The 16,868-nt window shown below is 53.5% G+C and overlaps 3 protein-coding genes across 5 annotated transcripts in view; all 3 read right to left on the bottom strand.

Moving 5' to 3' along the window:
* Nucleotides 1-88: 88 nt before the first annotated feature.
* LOC125957813 (histone-lysine N-methyltransferase 2D) lies at nucleotides 89-6,744 on the bottom strand. 2 transcript variants are annotated; one of them, XM_049690794.1, is made up of 3 exons: nucleotides 6,015-6,744; nucleotides 1,153-4,902; nucleotides 89-1,083 (listed from the first exon to the last, which is right to left on the bottom strand). In XM_049690794.1, exons 1-3 carry the CDS (start codon nucleotides 6,183-6,185, stop codon nucleotides 952-954), a joined length of 4,053 nt encoding a protein of 1,350 aa, XP_049546751.1. In that variant the 5' UTR covers nucleotides 6,186-6,744; the 3' UTR covers nucleotides 89-951. The 2 variants fall into 2 exon arrangements, with proteins under 2 accessions (XP_049546751.1, XP_049546752.1); XM_049690795.1 differs by having other exon boundaries at nucleotides 89-1,080.
* A 507-nt stretch (nucleotides 6,745-7,251) lies between these two features.
* Nucleotides 7,252-16,557, bottom strand: LOC125957812 (AF4/FMR2 family member lilli-like). Of its 2 annotated transcripts, XM_049690792.1 has the most exons (8): nucleotides 16,443-16,557; nucleotides 14,937-15,118; nucleotides 12,587-12,874; nucleotides 11,764-12,505; nucleotides 11,524-11,687; nucleotides 9,208-11,444; nucleotides 8,605-8,728; nucleotides 7,252-8,529 (listed from the first exon to the last, which is right to left on the bottom strand). In XM_049690792.1, exons 3-8 carry the CDS (start codon nucleotides 12,758-12,760, stop codon nucleotides 7,717-7,719), a joined length of 4,254 nt encoding a protein of 1,417 aa, XP_049546749.1. In that variant the 5' UTR covers nucleotides 12,761-12,874; nucleotides 14,937-15,118; nucleotides 16,443-16,557; the 3' UTR covers nucleotides 7,252-7,716. The 2 variants fall into 2 exon arrangements, with proteins under 2 accessions (XP_049546749.1, XP_049546750.1); XM_049690793.1 differs by lacking the exon at nucleotides 14,937-15,118.
* Nucleotides 12,800-16,868, bottom strand: part of LOC125955382 (uncharacterized) — a 43,232-nt gene continuing 39,163 nt past the window's right edge. The window contains exon 3 of the mRNA XM_049686516.1: nucleotides 12,800-12,874. Within this exon, the coding sequence (XP_049542473.1) occupies nucleotides 12,800-12,874 (75 nt within the window). The remainder of the gene's footprint in view (nucleotides 12,875-16,868) is intronic.

The raw sequence follows: 16,868 nt of genomic DNA, 5'->3' as shown, positions 1-16,868 counted from the left end.
TATGGTCTTACCATTTTACGAGAAACGGTAAAGTTCGGTGTTTCCTCGCTTCACAGATCATGGTTCAAGTCTCGGGAGCGTATGCGGTGCTTTAGCTATTTGACTTTATTTCCAATTCACTTTATGAGTTACTTTACACAATTCGTTCGGCTCGTTCCTGAACAGCTCTACGCAATCGTCGAAATCCAGGCAAAATCTATTCCGCGTTGGCCTAATGCCACCCTAAATAGCGTATCGATCGCAGCGTAAAGTAGTACGGGCATGCTTGCTGGGCGTGCGGAGCCGTTCTGAAGGGATGCTAAACCTCCAAAATGAACACATTGCACCTCGGATACACGGCATTCGAATATATAGATACATACATATATGTATATACATGCACATATGTATACATATACATATATGTATAAAGAGAAATCACTAGCTAATTGTTCCATTACATGCAATCATTCCAATTACAATCATGCCTCTCGTGTCACTCCCCTGAATCGTGTGTTTCGCTTTGGGTGTATGACCACAGAATACGCGTACGATCCATTCCGAGTAGAGTAAATAAAAAAGCGGAAAACCCCACACTTCATTAGACAACCTTCCAATCAATTGGACTGTCTAACGAGTGCCCACAATATGCAACACGTGATAGGAAAGCTAATAACTTCCCTCTCCTCAGCGTTATTTCTGTTAAATAGAAAGATAGACTTACTAATCGACTGTCCGCGCGATTGGTCCGCGAGAACCGTTCGGGCAAAATAATTATTCCAAATGAAAAAAAAAAAAAAGGAAAAACTAGAGAGATCTTCTCCCTCCAAAACCAAGCATTTGTTCGCACAAGCCAAGCGGAGACGGGCTAGAGCCACGCCACGCTACAGGAGGATGAAGTATGCCCAAAATTCTAAATCCGGTATCCCCCTCCTTCATCCGAACCACCCCCGGCGGGCCCCTTTAATACCGTCATTCTTCCCCATGCGAAGCGATCATCTCCGTGGTTCCACTGGCGGCAGTGTTGGATTCCTTACCGGGTTCCGACATGTTCAATGCTCCTCCCTGCTGCGGCCCCAGCTTCTCGTCCTGCAGTGACAGCTTCTGAAAGTAAAGGTACGGGACCGTTATCGAGCCATTACTTGTTATCTTTCCTGTAGTACTGTCCTTTACCTTTCCCGAGTCACCGAGTATGCTTTCGCCAGCCAATTCCGTTACGCTGCCTTCGGTACCCTTTGACCGGGCAGTGGCATCCCCAAGCTCGGATCCAGCAACATTGGCGGCAGCGTTGGCGTCGCTGCCAGTCGGCGGTAATGCCGGGGAGGGACTTTTTCGGGACGGTGGTTGATAGACGGGTCTCTGCACGAACATGTTGTCTAGGATGTGATCAATGTTTTCGGCACTCGATTCGGGTCCCTGTGGTTCTATCGAACCACCACCACCACCACTGGCAGCCGCACCACCAGCAGTACCTCCGGCGACCTCTTCGTTGCTTTCGCTAGCCTCCGTTGCACCGCCGGTTGTCGAACGGGTCGTTCCGGTCGTACTGGTAGCCGTCTTACCGGCTGCAGTGGCCGTTCCCGTCTGAGAATTGCCGGTGGTGGCCGGTTTACGGTCCGGTGGGGCAAGAATCGGGATGGCAGCCGTCGGACGCCTTCCAGTGGGTAGCGGTCGCGGGGCTTGTGTCTGCGTTTGCGGAGCATAGTACGTAATGCCTCCGGCCGGTTGATAGAGGGCTGTAGGCGGTGGCGGTCCACCAGGGACAGCAACTGGGGCGGATGGAGGAGGTGGTGCACCGGCTACACCTACCGGTGGTACGGCAACCGGTCCACCCTGTCCGTACGCTGGCTGGAAGGTCGGATAAGCGGCGGTGGCAGGATACTGGCCTGGAGCGACAGGGGCAGCCGTCGGCTGCGGTGGCGGTCCCAACGTCGGCACGTAGTTCATTGTTGGCGGAGGCGGTGCTGCACCAACCGGAACGCTACCACCACCGGGTTGCGGTGGTTGCGGTGGACCAACGGAAGGACTAGGTTGTGCCGGGTGCCCGGTTAGGTAAGCGGTAGTGGGTGGAGCTACCGGTGGACCCTGTAGATAACCGCCACCACCCTGCCCGGGTCCATGACCACCCGCGGTGGCAACATACGGTGCCGGCACGTACTGGGGCTGAGCTTGTGGTGGCGGTTGGGCCAACGGTTGTTGTGCCTGGGGAGGTGGTGGTCCGGCCGTGACGTAATCGCCAGGACCCGGAGGACCATTCGTGGGCGCTGCGTTCGTGTAGTAAACCGCCGTCGGTTGATGATAGTGAGGCGTTTGTACGGCTGAAGGTGGTGGTGGCTGTTGTTGCGCCTTCACAGAGACCACCGCATTCTGTTGCTGTTGCTGTTGCTGCTGTTGTTGCTGCTGCAGATGATAGTCAGCGGCCTGTAGGGTCATGGGCAAACCGGCACCGGGTGCCGATTGTGGGAGGGATTGCGGCTGCTGGTAGGATTGCTTCTGTTGCTTTTGCTGCATCTGCTCCTGTTGCTGCTGATGCTGCAACATCTGCTGATGTTGTAACAACTGCTGCTGCTGCTGTTGCTGTTGCTGCTGCTGCTGTTGTTGTTGTTGTTGCTGCTGCTGTTGCTGATGATCATGAAGAGATGCTTGCTGCATGGCGAGGTTCATGTTCTCCAGTTGAGCCCGTTGTCGTTGCGTGGAGTATCGCTTCGAACGATTGAGGTTTGGTTCCTGTGCCAACAACGGTTGTTGTTGTTGCTGCTGCTGCTGCTGCTGCGGAGGTGGTAGCTGCTGCATGGTATGAGTCGGTGGAATTGGTCCACCTTGTTGAGCTACACCATATGAGCCACCTTGTGGTTGCTGCTGCTGCTGCTGCTGTTGCTGATAATGCATCTGCATCGCAATCGAAGGCGCTTGCTGAGGTCCTCCTGGGGGGGTGTTCTGTGACACGATCGCTCGTGGTGAGATCTGCGAGCGTTGATGAGTGCCCGCCGAAGCCATATTGTTGACCGGGACCAATGGAACATTACCACCACTACCACCACCAGCGGAAGGATGATGCTGCCGACTGTTAACATCCTTCGTGCCAGCTCCCTGGTATACGTTCCCGTACTTCGAATGCTCCTCCTCAAGGTATCCCTGAGACTTTAGCGAAGAGGCATGCTTCTGAGAGGACGGCTGATGTTCCCGCTGCTGCATTGGAGCGTTCGATGGTCCATGGGCGTAGTGTTGCTGCTGACCGCCCCCTGCCGATGAAGGCACCGATCCGAGCGATGCCGATGTGGTTACAACATTCGCACGCCCCATTTGCGCTGTTGGCTGTTCGCCGCCATACGTACGATCGTTCGATACTTTACCCCCGTGGGCAACCTTCGGACCATTGGTAGTCATCTGCATCTTGTTGCTGTTACTGCTTCCCGATAGAGCGCCAGCACTCTGGCTATGCATGACCGGACTTCCTCCATCGCCGCCGCCGCCGCCGCCACCACCAGCACCAACACCAGGACCAGTCTGCTGCGGTCCTGATATGGCATCCCCTGCACCAACGCTACTGCCTTCTGGTGTCGTTTTGATGCGTGCCTGGTTCTTGAACTGCAGCGAATTGATCACCTTGTAACTATCCTTCTCCTTAGGACCGCCACTACCACCATTGCGTCCACCGGCCAGCTTGTTCTCCTTGTTATGGTAGCTATGCCGGGCCGCACGATGTTCGTCGCTGTTTCGATGTCGCAAACCATCGCCACCTTCATAGTCACCACGTGCGCTATCTCGTTCTGCTTCACCACCACCACCGTATCTGTCTCGTTCCGAGCCCCAATCGCCCGATCTTGCTCGTTCCGTTCGAGCATTTGCACGATGCTCGTTGCCTGACGATCGTACTGACCGGTTCGACGACTCGGAACCAATCGGTTGCCGCGATCCAGTATTGCTCTTCGGACCTCCAGTGGCTCGCAGCCGTCCACCAGTTCGGCCACCTTTGGCGGCACCGTTGGGACCCAGCTCGGGGAACTCCTCTGGCCGTGGTGGTGGCAACACCTTCTTGTGGCGCTGATGCTCGGCATTCGAGGACTTCTGGTACGCATCCTCGTCCTCCCAGTTCCGCGTGTACTGGTTGGGTCCGCGAGCGTACCGTCGTTTCCGGCGTGCCTTCGGTGGTCCATCTTCGCTACGGATGTCATAACCGTAAGCGCACACGAGCTCAGCCCGTGACTTCGGTGCCTGCTCGCTCTCATCGAACCGATCGTGCGTCCAACGATCGGTCGAAGCTTGCCACTTCTTCCTTCCCTTCAACGCACTGCTGCCTCCCTTTTCCGAGCCTCGCCGCTCTCCGCCATAACCTCCGGGACCATTACCACCACCACCGAGTGATCCACCGCCTCCTAGACCACCGGATCCACTACCCATTCCTCCATGATGATCTGCTCCACCGGTTCCACCACCACCACCACCATCATCTAGATCACCGTCACGTTTCGAACGTTGTTCATCTCCTTCCAGCCGCTCTCCGTCCTCTTCCGGATCTGTTTCGGCCGTTCGATCATCGTGCTCGTAGAATGTACCCTTCTTGGGGATGTATTGCGGGTTGCTACGATCCTCATCATCGTCCACCTTCCGCCGCCCGTCACCTTCCTGTCCGGCATCCGGTATGCCATCGGTCTGGCCAGGGCCTCCCTGTTGCTCGTAATCCCGCACCTCGATCACATCGTCATCGTCCTCTTCTTCGTCCTCGTCTTCCACCTCCTCATCGGTACCATCGTCCTCATCATCCTCGTCTTCTTCCTCCTCTCCGCCGCTTTCCTCTTCATCGTAGTCCTCCTCTTCACCGTCCGATGGTGAATCCGAGGCCGTATCGTACTCCGACTCAACCGCGGCCACTCCACTCTGCTGCGAGGTTGTATCCTCCTGGTTCGCTTCCCGCGTGTTGTTCTACAAAAGAAAATTCAAGTGAGAGAAATGCGTTAATTTAGAGACCGAAGCAAGCCACCGTGCAATCCCCAGCCTCACACCGTCATTCATCCGAAAACCGTTCCCTTTCAAAAGGGAGCAGCGCGAAGCGTGCGCTGCATTATTGCATAGCCTGCTGCTGATGCTGGCATGTGCACCGGCGATTAACGCGCCACAGCAAAACCGCCTGCTCCGTCTTCGAAGTGTGCCTCGATCCACGCACGCGAACCCTAAACCGATCAGGAGGAGAAATTTTCGATTTTTCACCACCTTCCTCCACGCACATTCCGAGAGCGGTAGCAGTATAGATCCACGGATTTTGCGGTTTTCTCTTCGTTGCTCTTCCTCTGCTAGTCTCCAACGGTGAACGATCAAATTAATAGTTAAGAGTGGGGAGGCACTGGCCGGACACTCCGTTGCCACTTTTTCCTTTCAACCCTTCTCTCTCTCGTTCGTCCCGTTCATCTTTGTTATTCCGCATGCGGCACCGACCACCCACCCCTCCCACCACCGTCAATACCTTGATTTCCTATTCTCGCGACGCACGATAGTATATGCCCCGTTCGGCTACCTTTACGACTTCGTCTCGTTTCTTCGCTGGCTTTCCACCATCCCAGTTCCCGGTGGTACACGGGGCGGATTTTCTTTTGCCAGCACGTCGCAACGGTGTGCACGAAAGTAGCTTAAACGTTAATGTTGTTTATTTAACCGGAACCACCGCCCAAGCGCCCGTCATAGGCGGAAAGCAAAGGACCGAAACAGGCAGCAAAAGGGGGGCAACGAGCAAACGAAAAGGGGAAAACGCACACGCGGCCTGCTGCTGCAGCTAAATTATTCCATCGTTCATCATCTCTCTCCGAGCCGGATATTACTCAGGTGGCGTATGTAGCAGGCTTGGAGATGCGATTGCAGCGAAATATGCCAGGAATGCCTCCGACCGTGGTGTCACCCGAGCGGAAGGTTAAACATGCATATTGCACGGTTGCAAAAAGGTCAAGTTTGTTTATGCTGCGTTGTGCAACCCTTCCCAGCTTCTTTGCCACCGAGAAACACCTCTCCCTCCCCCTGGCCACCACATAGGCCAGCCCGCTTACCTCTGCTGAGTTGTCCGTGAAATCGTCCGATTCCGAGAGGATGTGTGCAGCTGGCGTAGCGGGCGATGAGGCGACCGATGGTGGCTGTCCTGCTGGGGCAGGGGCCACAGGCTGTTGCTGGAGGGGCGCCACCATCAGCACCGGTTTCACCGGCCCTGCGTTCTCCGCCATCCTGCGCCTCGTTTGAAGCTGAGATCGGGATCGCCCGGATGGCCGGGATTTGGAAACGGGAAGGGCAAAACTTCGCACTTTCCCGGTGTGCTGTCCTGTGCGATCCTTCCAGGCGGCGGGGGCAAGATAGCGGCCTCGTTTCTTCTCGTTATCGACTCACGATTTCACTTGCGCGGCGTGGCCCGGAAAGGCCAAAGATCCGCTCAACACCTGCCACCCATCACTTGCTGCGAGATTAGTGCACACTCCGTCCAGGTAGTCGCAGGTTGCTTCCGGCGGCAGCCGATTGAACGGATTGGACCGCCTCACACGAGGTAAATCGCTGATCCGGGGGTCGCCGCGTCGTCTACCGTGAAATCCTCGTGACGGAGATGATGGCGGCAAAAGCGCAAAAGGCAAAAGTATCCACACTCCACACTCCGAACCCACCGGGGATACGCGACAAAACACCTTTCCTTTGCCGGATGTGCTGTGCCGTGTTTTCCGAAAGAGAAATGGAAGGTTTTTTTGCTAGCCTTTTTGTTCCCGATTTCGATCTCGATTTCTCGTTCTTCTTCGCTTTTTCCTTTTTTTTCTTTTTCTTTATTTTTGGGCCAAATGCTTATACCTTATCGACCATCACTGTAGATTTACGTTTACAAAAGCCGTGCTGAAGCTGAGCTCAAGCTGAAGCTTGCTTGAGTTTCATGTTGGAAAATACGTGGAGAAAATCGTGGAAAATGAGGGAAAATCCTGCTGAAAGGGGATTTTTCTCAGCAAAGTGGACGTGACCTCCTCACTAACCCGCCACTGCATTCGGTCCGTCAGCCCGCTCTTGCTGATCATTGCCGGAGTTGGCCAGCATCAGCCTGGGGCGTGCGATCGCTTCCTGAACGGGGGATTTTCGGACCAAATTGTTGTAGACCGTGTGTTTGAATTCTTTTCAGTAACTCATTTAAGGTGTCTTCGTTCGTTCGTTCGGATGTCCTCGGACAACGTCGGTTTCTCTTTTCCAGATAGATCCGATAACTTGGTGATCGGCAAGCTCGATAGCATGCGTGACTCGTGGATGTTTAAAAAAGGATCATTTTTCATGTTTATTCTAAGCACATACGCCTATTTTCTGCAAGCACCGGCGCCAGACCGACGCAACGCTCACTCCTGGGGACTCATAATTTAAAATAGCGGACATTAAAATAAAAAATCGCGCAGCACAAAAATGGCTGCCACGTTTGGCAGTCTGGGAGTTAGGGTAGTTAATAAAATTCCTTCTCGCATCCACTTTCACTAAACTAAATCCTAGAAAATGTCTGCTCCAGCTGTTACTCCGGTACGTTACGCGGCACGGGTTAAATTATATCACAAAATTATTAGTCTGCATTTCGGAGTCACGCGGGGTCAGACAAGGACGAAAACGAAGCGGACAAACGAAGAGTATACTTCAACAAGGGAGAGAGATGTTGAAGAGAGGCAACCGCATCGAATCGTTACACTCAGTACACTTCACTTCTAAGTAAAATAAATAATCTACCTAACTAAAAGACCGCGCTCTCTACAACTTCGTCTCGTGTCGCACCATACCATTCTTGGTGCCACCGTACATACGGAAACGCATCGGACGACTGCCGCCGCCACCACCACCACCACCACCGCCACCGCCATGGTATGGTGGTATCATAGCACCGCCATTACCCCCGGCTAGTGCTTCGACGCCACTAATCAGATCGAGGTTGTGCACCGCAACCTTCGCCGCCAATGGTCCAGGCGCGCCGTTCGGTGGTAGCACCGGCATAGCGCCCGGACTGGCAGTACGCAGGTTGTAATTGCCTCCTCCTTGTCCTTGCTGTCCCGTAAGCGGTTGATGATGCAGGTTCTGAGGGGTAGCGTTCAGCGATTGACGTCCACCGGCCGTCAGCAGAGTATTACTCGGGGAACCACCATGTCCACCGTACAGCTGGTGTGCCACCGAACTACTGCCAGAGTCCTTCAGACCGACGACTCCCGATTGTGACAGTAAGGCGGCCGCAGCACCGGCTTTGTTCAGATTGTTCAAGCGCTGATGTGGATTAACGTGCTGCTGTTGTTGCTGTTGTTGGGTCGTTGCCGATTGCATAGACACCACGTGATGCTGCCCGGAACCGACGACAACGAGATTGTTGCAGGGAGTCGCATTCTTCTGTCGTCGCTGGGAACTCGACGATAGGTTCGACGAGAGCCGCTCCGATTCGTTGTCATCACCACTATCCACATCACCATCGCTGCTGTTGGTGCTGGCGATAAAGTGTTCGTTCTTTACCTTACGACCCTTGTTTCGACGGTAGTACTTGAACTCGCGAGGCAACGTATACGAGCGAGGCAGTGAAACCTAGGAGAAAGCCAAGCAGACACTCAGATCATCTGATCCCTGGAACACATAATTACTCCGAAAAAATCGTAATACCTGACTATCAATGTCGGACGGTATCCGATGGTGTCCCGTATGGCCATCGTCACAGGCTGAGTTGTCTAGATTTTCATCGCCACTGCTCTCCACTGGATGATGGTCCCGGTCCGTATCCTGTAACCTATTGGAATGGAAGCAATGGTCATTACAAATTGATCGATTGTCCTGAGACGGGAGCGAAGGAGGTGAGTGGGCAATATAGGTGCATTACTGCGTTGAATACTGATTACAAAATATTCTCCCTATACACCGACGTAATATTTGGGACCTATCTTAGGGAATAGACGATTCCATAGAGGATCAGATGAGGTTCCGAAGGAACGCTAAAGGCTGTCAGTTCTGATATACGCCTCTGAATCTTGTAGAACCCCTTTACTCTGCGTTCTATACAAGGATTCAGATAGATTTTTGGCCCCGTATTTCAGAAAAGACGATGGACAAGACAAAACAACACGGAATTATAGTTATGAGACTCTGTCGGTGTCCTGTCCTGTCTGAACTTCCGACATGGACGTTATCTTCTGTGGCTGTCCAAAACCCCTCGCCGTTTGTAGCACCAGTAATAATTAAGTCCTAGTCGAGGACGGCTTGCTAGCTTACCTAAAGTTGGCCGCCTCACGGGCCACCCAATCGAAGTAGATGCGCGAGTTCTCGAGATAGTGTGGGGCCAGCAGTATCTCCGGCGTCTTGGCCCGCTGCATATTCTGGCGTTTGGTGTTGTTCAGATTGTTGATCGCTACCGAAGGTCCGACAGACTGGTTCGACACTGTTCCACCGCTCGTAACCCCTCCAACGCAAGCGGCCACAGCTACCATAGTGGCCGTAGTCGCCGTCCTGGCCGATTTGTTGCTGCTATTCGTATTGTTCGCACTACCACTAGCCGAACCGGATTGGGCCGGTGTACTCGGTGTCCCACGGCTATCCAGCTTGCTCCTCGGCGGTGGTACCACATTGTACGGGAACGGTAGATTGTCGGTATTACCGGCGTTGTCCGCATTGCTGTTACTGTACGTGCCCGAAACCTGCCGTGGATGGTTCGCATCGGCGTAGAGTCGCCCGTGGGCATCGTACAGGATGGCTCGGTTCGATTGTGCAATCTCCGTCGTCCGGGGGCTAATCGATGGTGCCCGGACCGTCGTCCCACTTCCATTACCCGCACCACCACCACCATTCACTTGACAGGTGCCGGTGGACGTTCCGATGGTTACCGCTGAGGCATTCCCATTGGCCGCCGCATCGGCGTACAGGTTAACGAAATTGCCTCGATAGTTCTCGGCGAACGGATTCCGGGGAATGTTACCGGGCAGGATCATCTTCGAACGCGGTACCACCGGTACCTGCGGATGGTGCCGAGTCAGCGAATTGCTTTCGGTGGCGGATATTTGCGACGATATCGGGGACATATTGCGGGCACCCTGCAGCACACTGCTGGTCGGCGGTTGACAGTCACGGCCATCGACGAGGGTCGGAGTCGGACCTGCCGACGAAACTGCGGCCGCTGCCGCCACCGCTGCTGCTGCTGCTGCTGCTGCTGACGCACCGCCGTTGCCTTTCAGGTTCACCAACGCGGAAATGTTGATCCCGTTCAGCCCGAAACTGTTGTAGATCGGATCGTAGTTGCTGCTGAACTTGCCGAGCCCGTTCACATCGTCCAGGTTGGCGGCGAGCAGCAGGTTTAGGTCGTTGAACGATTTGTTCGCCACGATCTCGGCCATATCGGGGCTCGAGGTGCGCCACTCGATCGGATCGAGATCGATGTGCTTCTTGGCACGCGGTATCGGTTGCCGGGGTAGCGTCGTTTTGCCATCGTCACCGGAGCTCAGCGTACCGGTTGCACCGGCCCCCGGACCACCGAGCTTACCCTGCTTGATCTCCTCCTCGATGATCTTCAGTTCGGCCAACTGTTTTTGCTTCTTTTCGAGCAGCTTCTGCTGGATGTTGACCCGCGAACCGACGCTGCTACCCTCGTTCTCGCTCGAGCCACCGGTATGCGAACGGGGCAGTGGCCGGCGCCAGAACGGTATCGCCATCGGGCCCATCGAGTGCGTACTGTTGCTGTTGCTGGTGCTGAGCTGCGGTTGATGCTGTTGTTGTTGCTGCTGCTGCTGCTGCTGCGAGTGCTGTTGCTGATGATGCTGATGTTGCATTTGCTGATGCTGTTGAAATTGTTGATGCAGCAAATGCTGCTGCTGTTGCTGCTGTTGCTGGTGCTGTTGTTGTTGGTGTTGTTGCTGGTGCTGGTGGTGCTGCTGATGTTGCTGAAGATGGTGCTGGTGCTGGTTTAAACTGTACTGATCGATGGCACTACCCGCAGTACCACCACCGTTCGCAACACCGTTCGCCGCCGTCACGCCCAGATTCGGTGGCGGCACAAACGTGGTCGGTTTCTTCTTCTTCCGTTTAGTGGCCGCATTGACTGGATTCGAAAAGCGGCAGTTAAACACACCCGGAATGGCGTGCGGATACTTCTGTCCACAGCCACCGCCTACTCCACCGTTTCCTATGCCACCATTGGTTAGCTTGCCACCAACATGGCCACCGCCGGTGCCACCAGCGCCACCATCGAGACCATTCCCCTCGTGACTGATCGGGCACCGGCATCCGTCGGGGCAATGGGCGGAACACTTTTCGGCCAGACGACCACCCGCCTCATAGCCAAGCCGCCGTACATGGAAGTACCGATAGTAGACGACCATAAAGAAGAGTCCGGCCGCGAAGCTGCACAGCACCGACACCGGTATCATGTACCAGCCGTCCGGCCGGTTCGGCCACACACCCACCATCCACAGGCAGACGAGCAGACAGTTCTCCATGAGCATTACCACGTAGAAGGTGAGCTGGAAGTGAGGAATGACCCACAGAAGTGAGTTGCTTGAGCTGATCCTACGATTCGAGCTGAGCTTGAGGGCGTCTTACCATTTTCTGCCGATGGCGCACTTCCTGCAGATTGATGTAGGCGAAGATGTACACGAACGCAATCAGACCGCCGAGGGTGGTCTTCTTGAGGCGCGAGATGCGCTCCCCATGGAACACGTTTTTCGGCGAGATCAACCACAGAAACATCGAGAACCAGTGGAGTACTGTGGAGCACGGAAAGGTAAAGGGAACTCCGGTTAAGTGGTGATCGGATTCGCCGAAATACCACGAAACACTCACTGATGACCAGGAACACCCAGTGGCTGTAGACGGAGGCGTACACGGTGAGCGAGATGACGCGCGATATGACCGTACCGAGGCGCCACAGGAACTGAAAGATTACACCGAGCCACGTCAGCACCAACCGGTGGACGTTCTGGAGCCGCACGTTCTTGCTGAAGCTGGCCAGTGCCCAGCAAACGCTGAACAGCGATAACGTAGCCGAGACCATGTTGAGATCGCGGAACGTTTTCTGTTGCTGCTCGACGAGGTTGGTCTGCTGGACGAGGGCCGTCGACGCGCCGGCACCGGCTGGCAGGAGATGATGATGCCCTAGTGTCTTCAGTTTTAGGGCGCTGAGTTGCGCTTCACTTTGCAGGTTCACCAGTACGTAGAGCTGGAGTAGTAGCATTGGAGCGGCCTCACAAAACGCGTGCACCAACCGGAGCATACAGAGATCGCGCACCTCGTGCTTCACGTGCCGCAGATCGACCGGAACGAACAGCTTGGCGTAGCGCCACAGAACGCCCAGTTGCGTCACGTGCAGTGCCAGCACGATGTACCGGCTGTATTGGGCCGATCGGTCGGTACCGGCACCGGCCAATCCACCAAGACCACCGCCGGTTGACTTTTTCTTTTTCTTCTCGAGACTGTTGGCACCGGGGGCTGTGCCACCCGGTGTGTCATCACCTGGCGGTCCAGCGGTCGATGCCGTTGCATTCCGGATTTTCCTTTTATTCAGATACCAGCGGATGGAAACGATCTGCAAAGGAGGAAGAAGAAAGGCAGGTTCCGTGTAGTAGAACGGTGTGTTCGATACGATCCGATCTCTATCTGTACTTACCTGTGAGATGACCAGCGAGAACGAGACGATCACTATGACGGCGGTAAAGTAGGCAAACTTTTGGCGCTCGTAAAGGGCATAACCGAGCACCACGTCGAACACGACGTCACAGAAGTAACCGGCCAGCGAGATCACGTTGAACAGCACGTCACATAGGGGTAAGAATTCGGCCATGATCGTGCGTACGTGGGCCTTGAAGGACCGGCCGGATGTTCATTCAGTGCGCCGCAATGGTTCGTGCGATCCGGAGTAGGGAGTAGTTGAGAGTGTAATGTTCTGTAGGTAGTTCTAAAAAAAGATTTGGGGAAAGAGAAGGATCAGCATTAAACTTTTAAAACTTTTTCCCCTATGTCCACAATTTTTTATATGATATGAGCAAAATCTAATGAATAGTGAACAAAAATGTATGGCACTGTATTCATTTTGCACCAAATTATGTTAATTTCTCGGCAGAAATCTATAAGTCTGGATATAGGAGATATTGTGTAGATCCCATTCTTCTTCACTAGAAGATGTTGAACTTTTGACGATATCATTATATCTGACTTTTTTTTAAAACTTCGTTAAGCTACGAGCTACAGTAAAGGGACAGATCCTTTGCTCTCTATTCCCGTAGGACGATAATCATTACCTCGAGTCAATTACATACTTTTGGGTGTTTAACTTAGAACATATTGCCCCGTTAATATAATCTCAATAAACTCTTATAGTCACTAATTCTGTTTCACTAGACTAGATACAGAACATCAACTAAGTTGTCATTAGTTCAGTTGAGTCTTTTGACACTACTTTAAGCTGCTAGTTGAAGAGGAGCAGAATGCAGAGCCTTTTGTCTTCTTCCCTAGATGATGGAAAATACTTGCTGATGCTACCACACGATGCGTTCGTACAGAAAAACCGATGCATGAATCATCGAGAGCGACATCATAAATCATGCCCGACCTAGGCGCGCCCCTCACGCTCACTTGCACTGAATGCAGCTTGCTTGCAGCGTAGAAAAAACAATTGAACGACAGTCCGAGCGCATTATCGCCCCGGGATGTCTCTTCGCGCTCCGCATTTAATTAGCATACGTTATGCGGCATAATCATAAATTACTTCAACTCGCTGCACGCAGAAGCTGTCGCTACCGGAACACCCGAGCCGGTGAAACAACCGCGTGCCTGTTCAACGTTAATGTGTTCGAAAAGGAAAAGCGGAAACCAGATTCCCACGCTCGTTTACTGATGAAAACAAGCATTTTCACCATCGCAAATACAGTCCAGTGATGGTGATCGGCACGCATTACACAATAGCAGCGCAATTGCTACGCGTGAACATGTGTGCAGAGCGCACTTGAGCGCATTAGTATTCTGTTGGCAGCATCGCCACAGCATTATAAACCGCTCCGGCGGTAATCGAACATTCCGATTCCAACGCGCGTAAGAAGCCATCGTAAAATCGCACGAAACGAAACGAGGGTTCATTCCCACCGGAGTCACCTAGCGGAGAGAGCGCAGAGGTGACAGCTGCCTGCGGTTCCACATCACCAGACGAAAGACTTCCTCGAATAAGCGACGAACCTCGATCGGGTGCACCAAATGCGTAAGAAGCCTTGTAAAAATGCGAAAAAATGCGATTATGACGTAAACCCTAGGGAGCCTAGAGTGTTCTAGAGGCTAAGGTTGATCATTCATCCGTCGCACACCGAAGCCCGGACCGGGTGGAGATGGAGTGAGCAAGCCGATCGAAGCGAGAAAGTTCCAATCACACCGAACGGATCGATCTCGGTTGAGCGTTCGGCGTTACGGGACGACGAGCGGGACATATCGTAGAAACATAGATGATCACACACACACACAGGCATACAGGCAGACGGCGATGCGATGCACGACGTTGTAGCAGTCGCCATGATCAGCGCCCAAACGCGATTTCATTAGCATTTTCATTCAATGCAAATCGACAAAGGCGCGAGATGAGCATTTCAGAGCGGATGTGGGAGAAGACATTTCAGGGCAAGAGAAAAGAAGAGAAAAAAAGCAAGAAAACCAGGACGTGGATCGGAGGTGGACGGGTGGGTACGATCCGGTTTCACGGCGTAGTGTGTGACAGATCGAAAATGGAATGTCCACCATCCGCACGATCGCGGAAACCGAACCCGATATGCATATTGCCGGAAACATTTGTTGTTTTTTTTTTTGTTGAGAGGGGGGGTTTGGTTTTAATTGCGAAATTTATGATGCGTTGCGCTCGTTGCTTGTAGTGTTGGGATGACATTTCCGTAGCGCATTCCACCGGATCGGAACTGCGTCTCTGACACTGTTCTGTCCCTGTTCGACACCGCACTAAACGTACTTTCGCCAGGACTAACCTTTCCACAGCTGTAGCTGCACAAATGGATCATCACTGAATAGACACGCACACACACGGACACGTTATCAGATCGTTTAGTACTTGTTGCTTGATGGACAATGATCAACACCACTTCTTCTTCTTCTTCTTCTACGGCGCGACAGCAACGTAATGGCAACGGATCACGAATCACGAAAGGCACTGAAAAGACAATGCAATGAACAGTGCATTTATCATCATGAACTTTTTGGCGGTACACACGGAACCACATTTAATTACACTTCCAATCACAAATTCACAGTAAGTAATTAACTCGATCGATCCATGGAGTACCGGTCCACAATCCCCCCCCTCCCCTTCCGCATTTGTAGCAACCAAACAATGTCGAGAAAGAATGCTGCAATCGATCGTGCCACTATTTCCCGGCAGCGGGCCCGGGCCGGGCATTAAAACCCCTTCCCGTGATTCTACGGTCGCTCTACGCCCTCCCATAAAGCCCCGACGAAGCCGTTGCCGATGAAAATGTGCACGCTGGCGAGACAACAGTGAGCGCGAGCGATAGAGAAATGGGTAAAGACGGCGCAGGTGAATTGTAAAACCAGAACACAACACGTCGTTGTCGTCGTCGTCGTCGCGAGATCGGTTGGTGTAATTTTTGCTTTTCACCATCCCACCGGGCCGGACGCACCGGACTCGATGATCATCGCCAGCGATCAACACAGCATCATCGGTGTTGCTTTCCCGAGCGACGACGACAACGACGACGACGACGACGAACACCACAACCAACCACTCGATGATGATGATGATGATGATGATGATGTGACTCTTGTGGTGCAAGGGTAGCCTGCAGACGAGGGGCGGTGGTGCGAGACGCGCACGGGCTTTCTGGAATTCCAACAATTTCACATAAACAAACGGACAGGCCAGGCAGGCGAGCCCCAAAGGGGTGCCCGCGACTGTCGCTACATAGCGGCAGCTTTCCTGTTCACGCGAGCCGATCGCGGAGCGCGCGCAGTACGATCACGTATTGGTTGAGCGCGAGTGGTGAGCAGATTAAGCTCCCCCCCCCCCCCATCCCCCATCCCCCATCCCCCTTGCATCTTTCTTCTTTTTGTGTGCTTGTATTGGTGGTAGTGCGTCTCGAATAGGAGTATTGGTGTTGCTGATGATGCTGCTGCTGCTTCTGCTGTTACTGATGGTGATCACACTCGCTCGCAGAGGTGGAGGTCCTGACCAAAAGCAGCACTGATGGCAATTGAGTAGCAAATACAAAAGGGTTCCACAAAACACGAATCACCTTCACCGTCTTGATGCACTTAAACACGATAAAAGCACTGTCAACGTGTTACAAAGGACGCTATAACCGCAAACACCCAGGTGCTGCCAACCCTCATTCCTCTGTCCCTCTCTCTTTCTTTCTCTGTCACTATGCTCTCTGCATCACGCCACGATTGCACGAAACACCTGAAGAACTGTAACATACATAACTCGCTGGATTAAAGCGCTGGCCTCGCGACTTTACCTTTTTCTTACGGCCCTTTTTTTCGCACCACAACTGCTGCTGGTGCTGCCGTCACCGTCGGTCGCACAGTTTTCCGCAGGACCGTGACACTTTCCGAGCCGCCCCGAGTCCGAGCTATTCCATCTTCGAGGCCACCACCGTTTGAAAGCCAGGAATGCCAGAAGGCGATGGTGCGGTTGCTGCGGAAACCCTACACACAGCGAAAGCTTTTTCTTCTTCCACCTTCTTCTCCTCCTTCGGGCGCACGCACACGCACACAGCCAGCAATCGGTGACGATGACGTCGCTGGAGGAGTTCATCCGGCTCCGATCGAGCCGAAGATCAACCGTCCACAGCGCAACAACCCAACGAGACATTTTTACTGGCACCGGTCGCTCGCTGGACTGAAAGTGTGTGCTTCGAAATGCTCATGCTCATTGGAGTTCC

This window comes from Anopheles darlingi, chromosome 3 (genome assembly GCF_943734745.1).
Source record: "Anopheles darlingi chromosome 3, idAnoDarlMG_H_01, whole genome shotgun sequence".
NCBI lineage: Eukaryota > Metazoa > Arthropoda > Insecta > Diptera > Culicidae > Anopheles > Anopheles darlingi.
The sequence above is the reverse complement of the archived record's forward strand: the minus strand, read 5'-3'. Positions and strand labels throughout refer to the sequence as shown.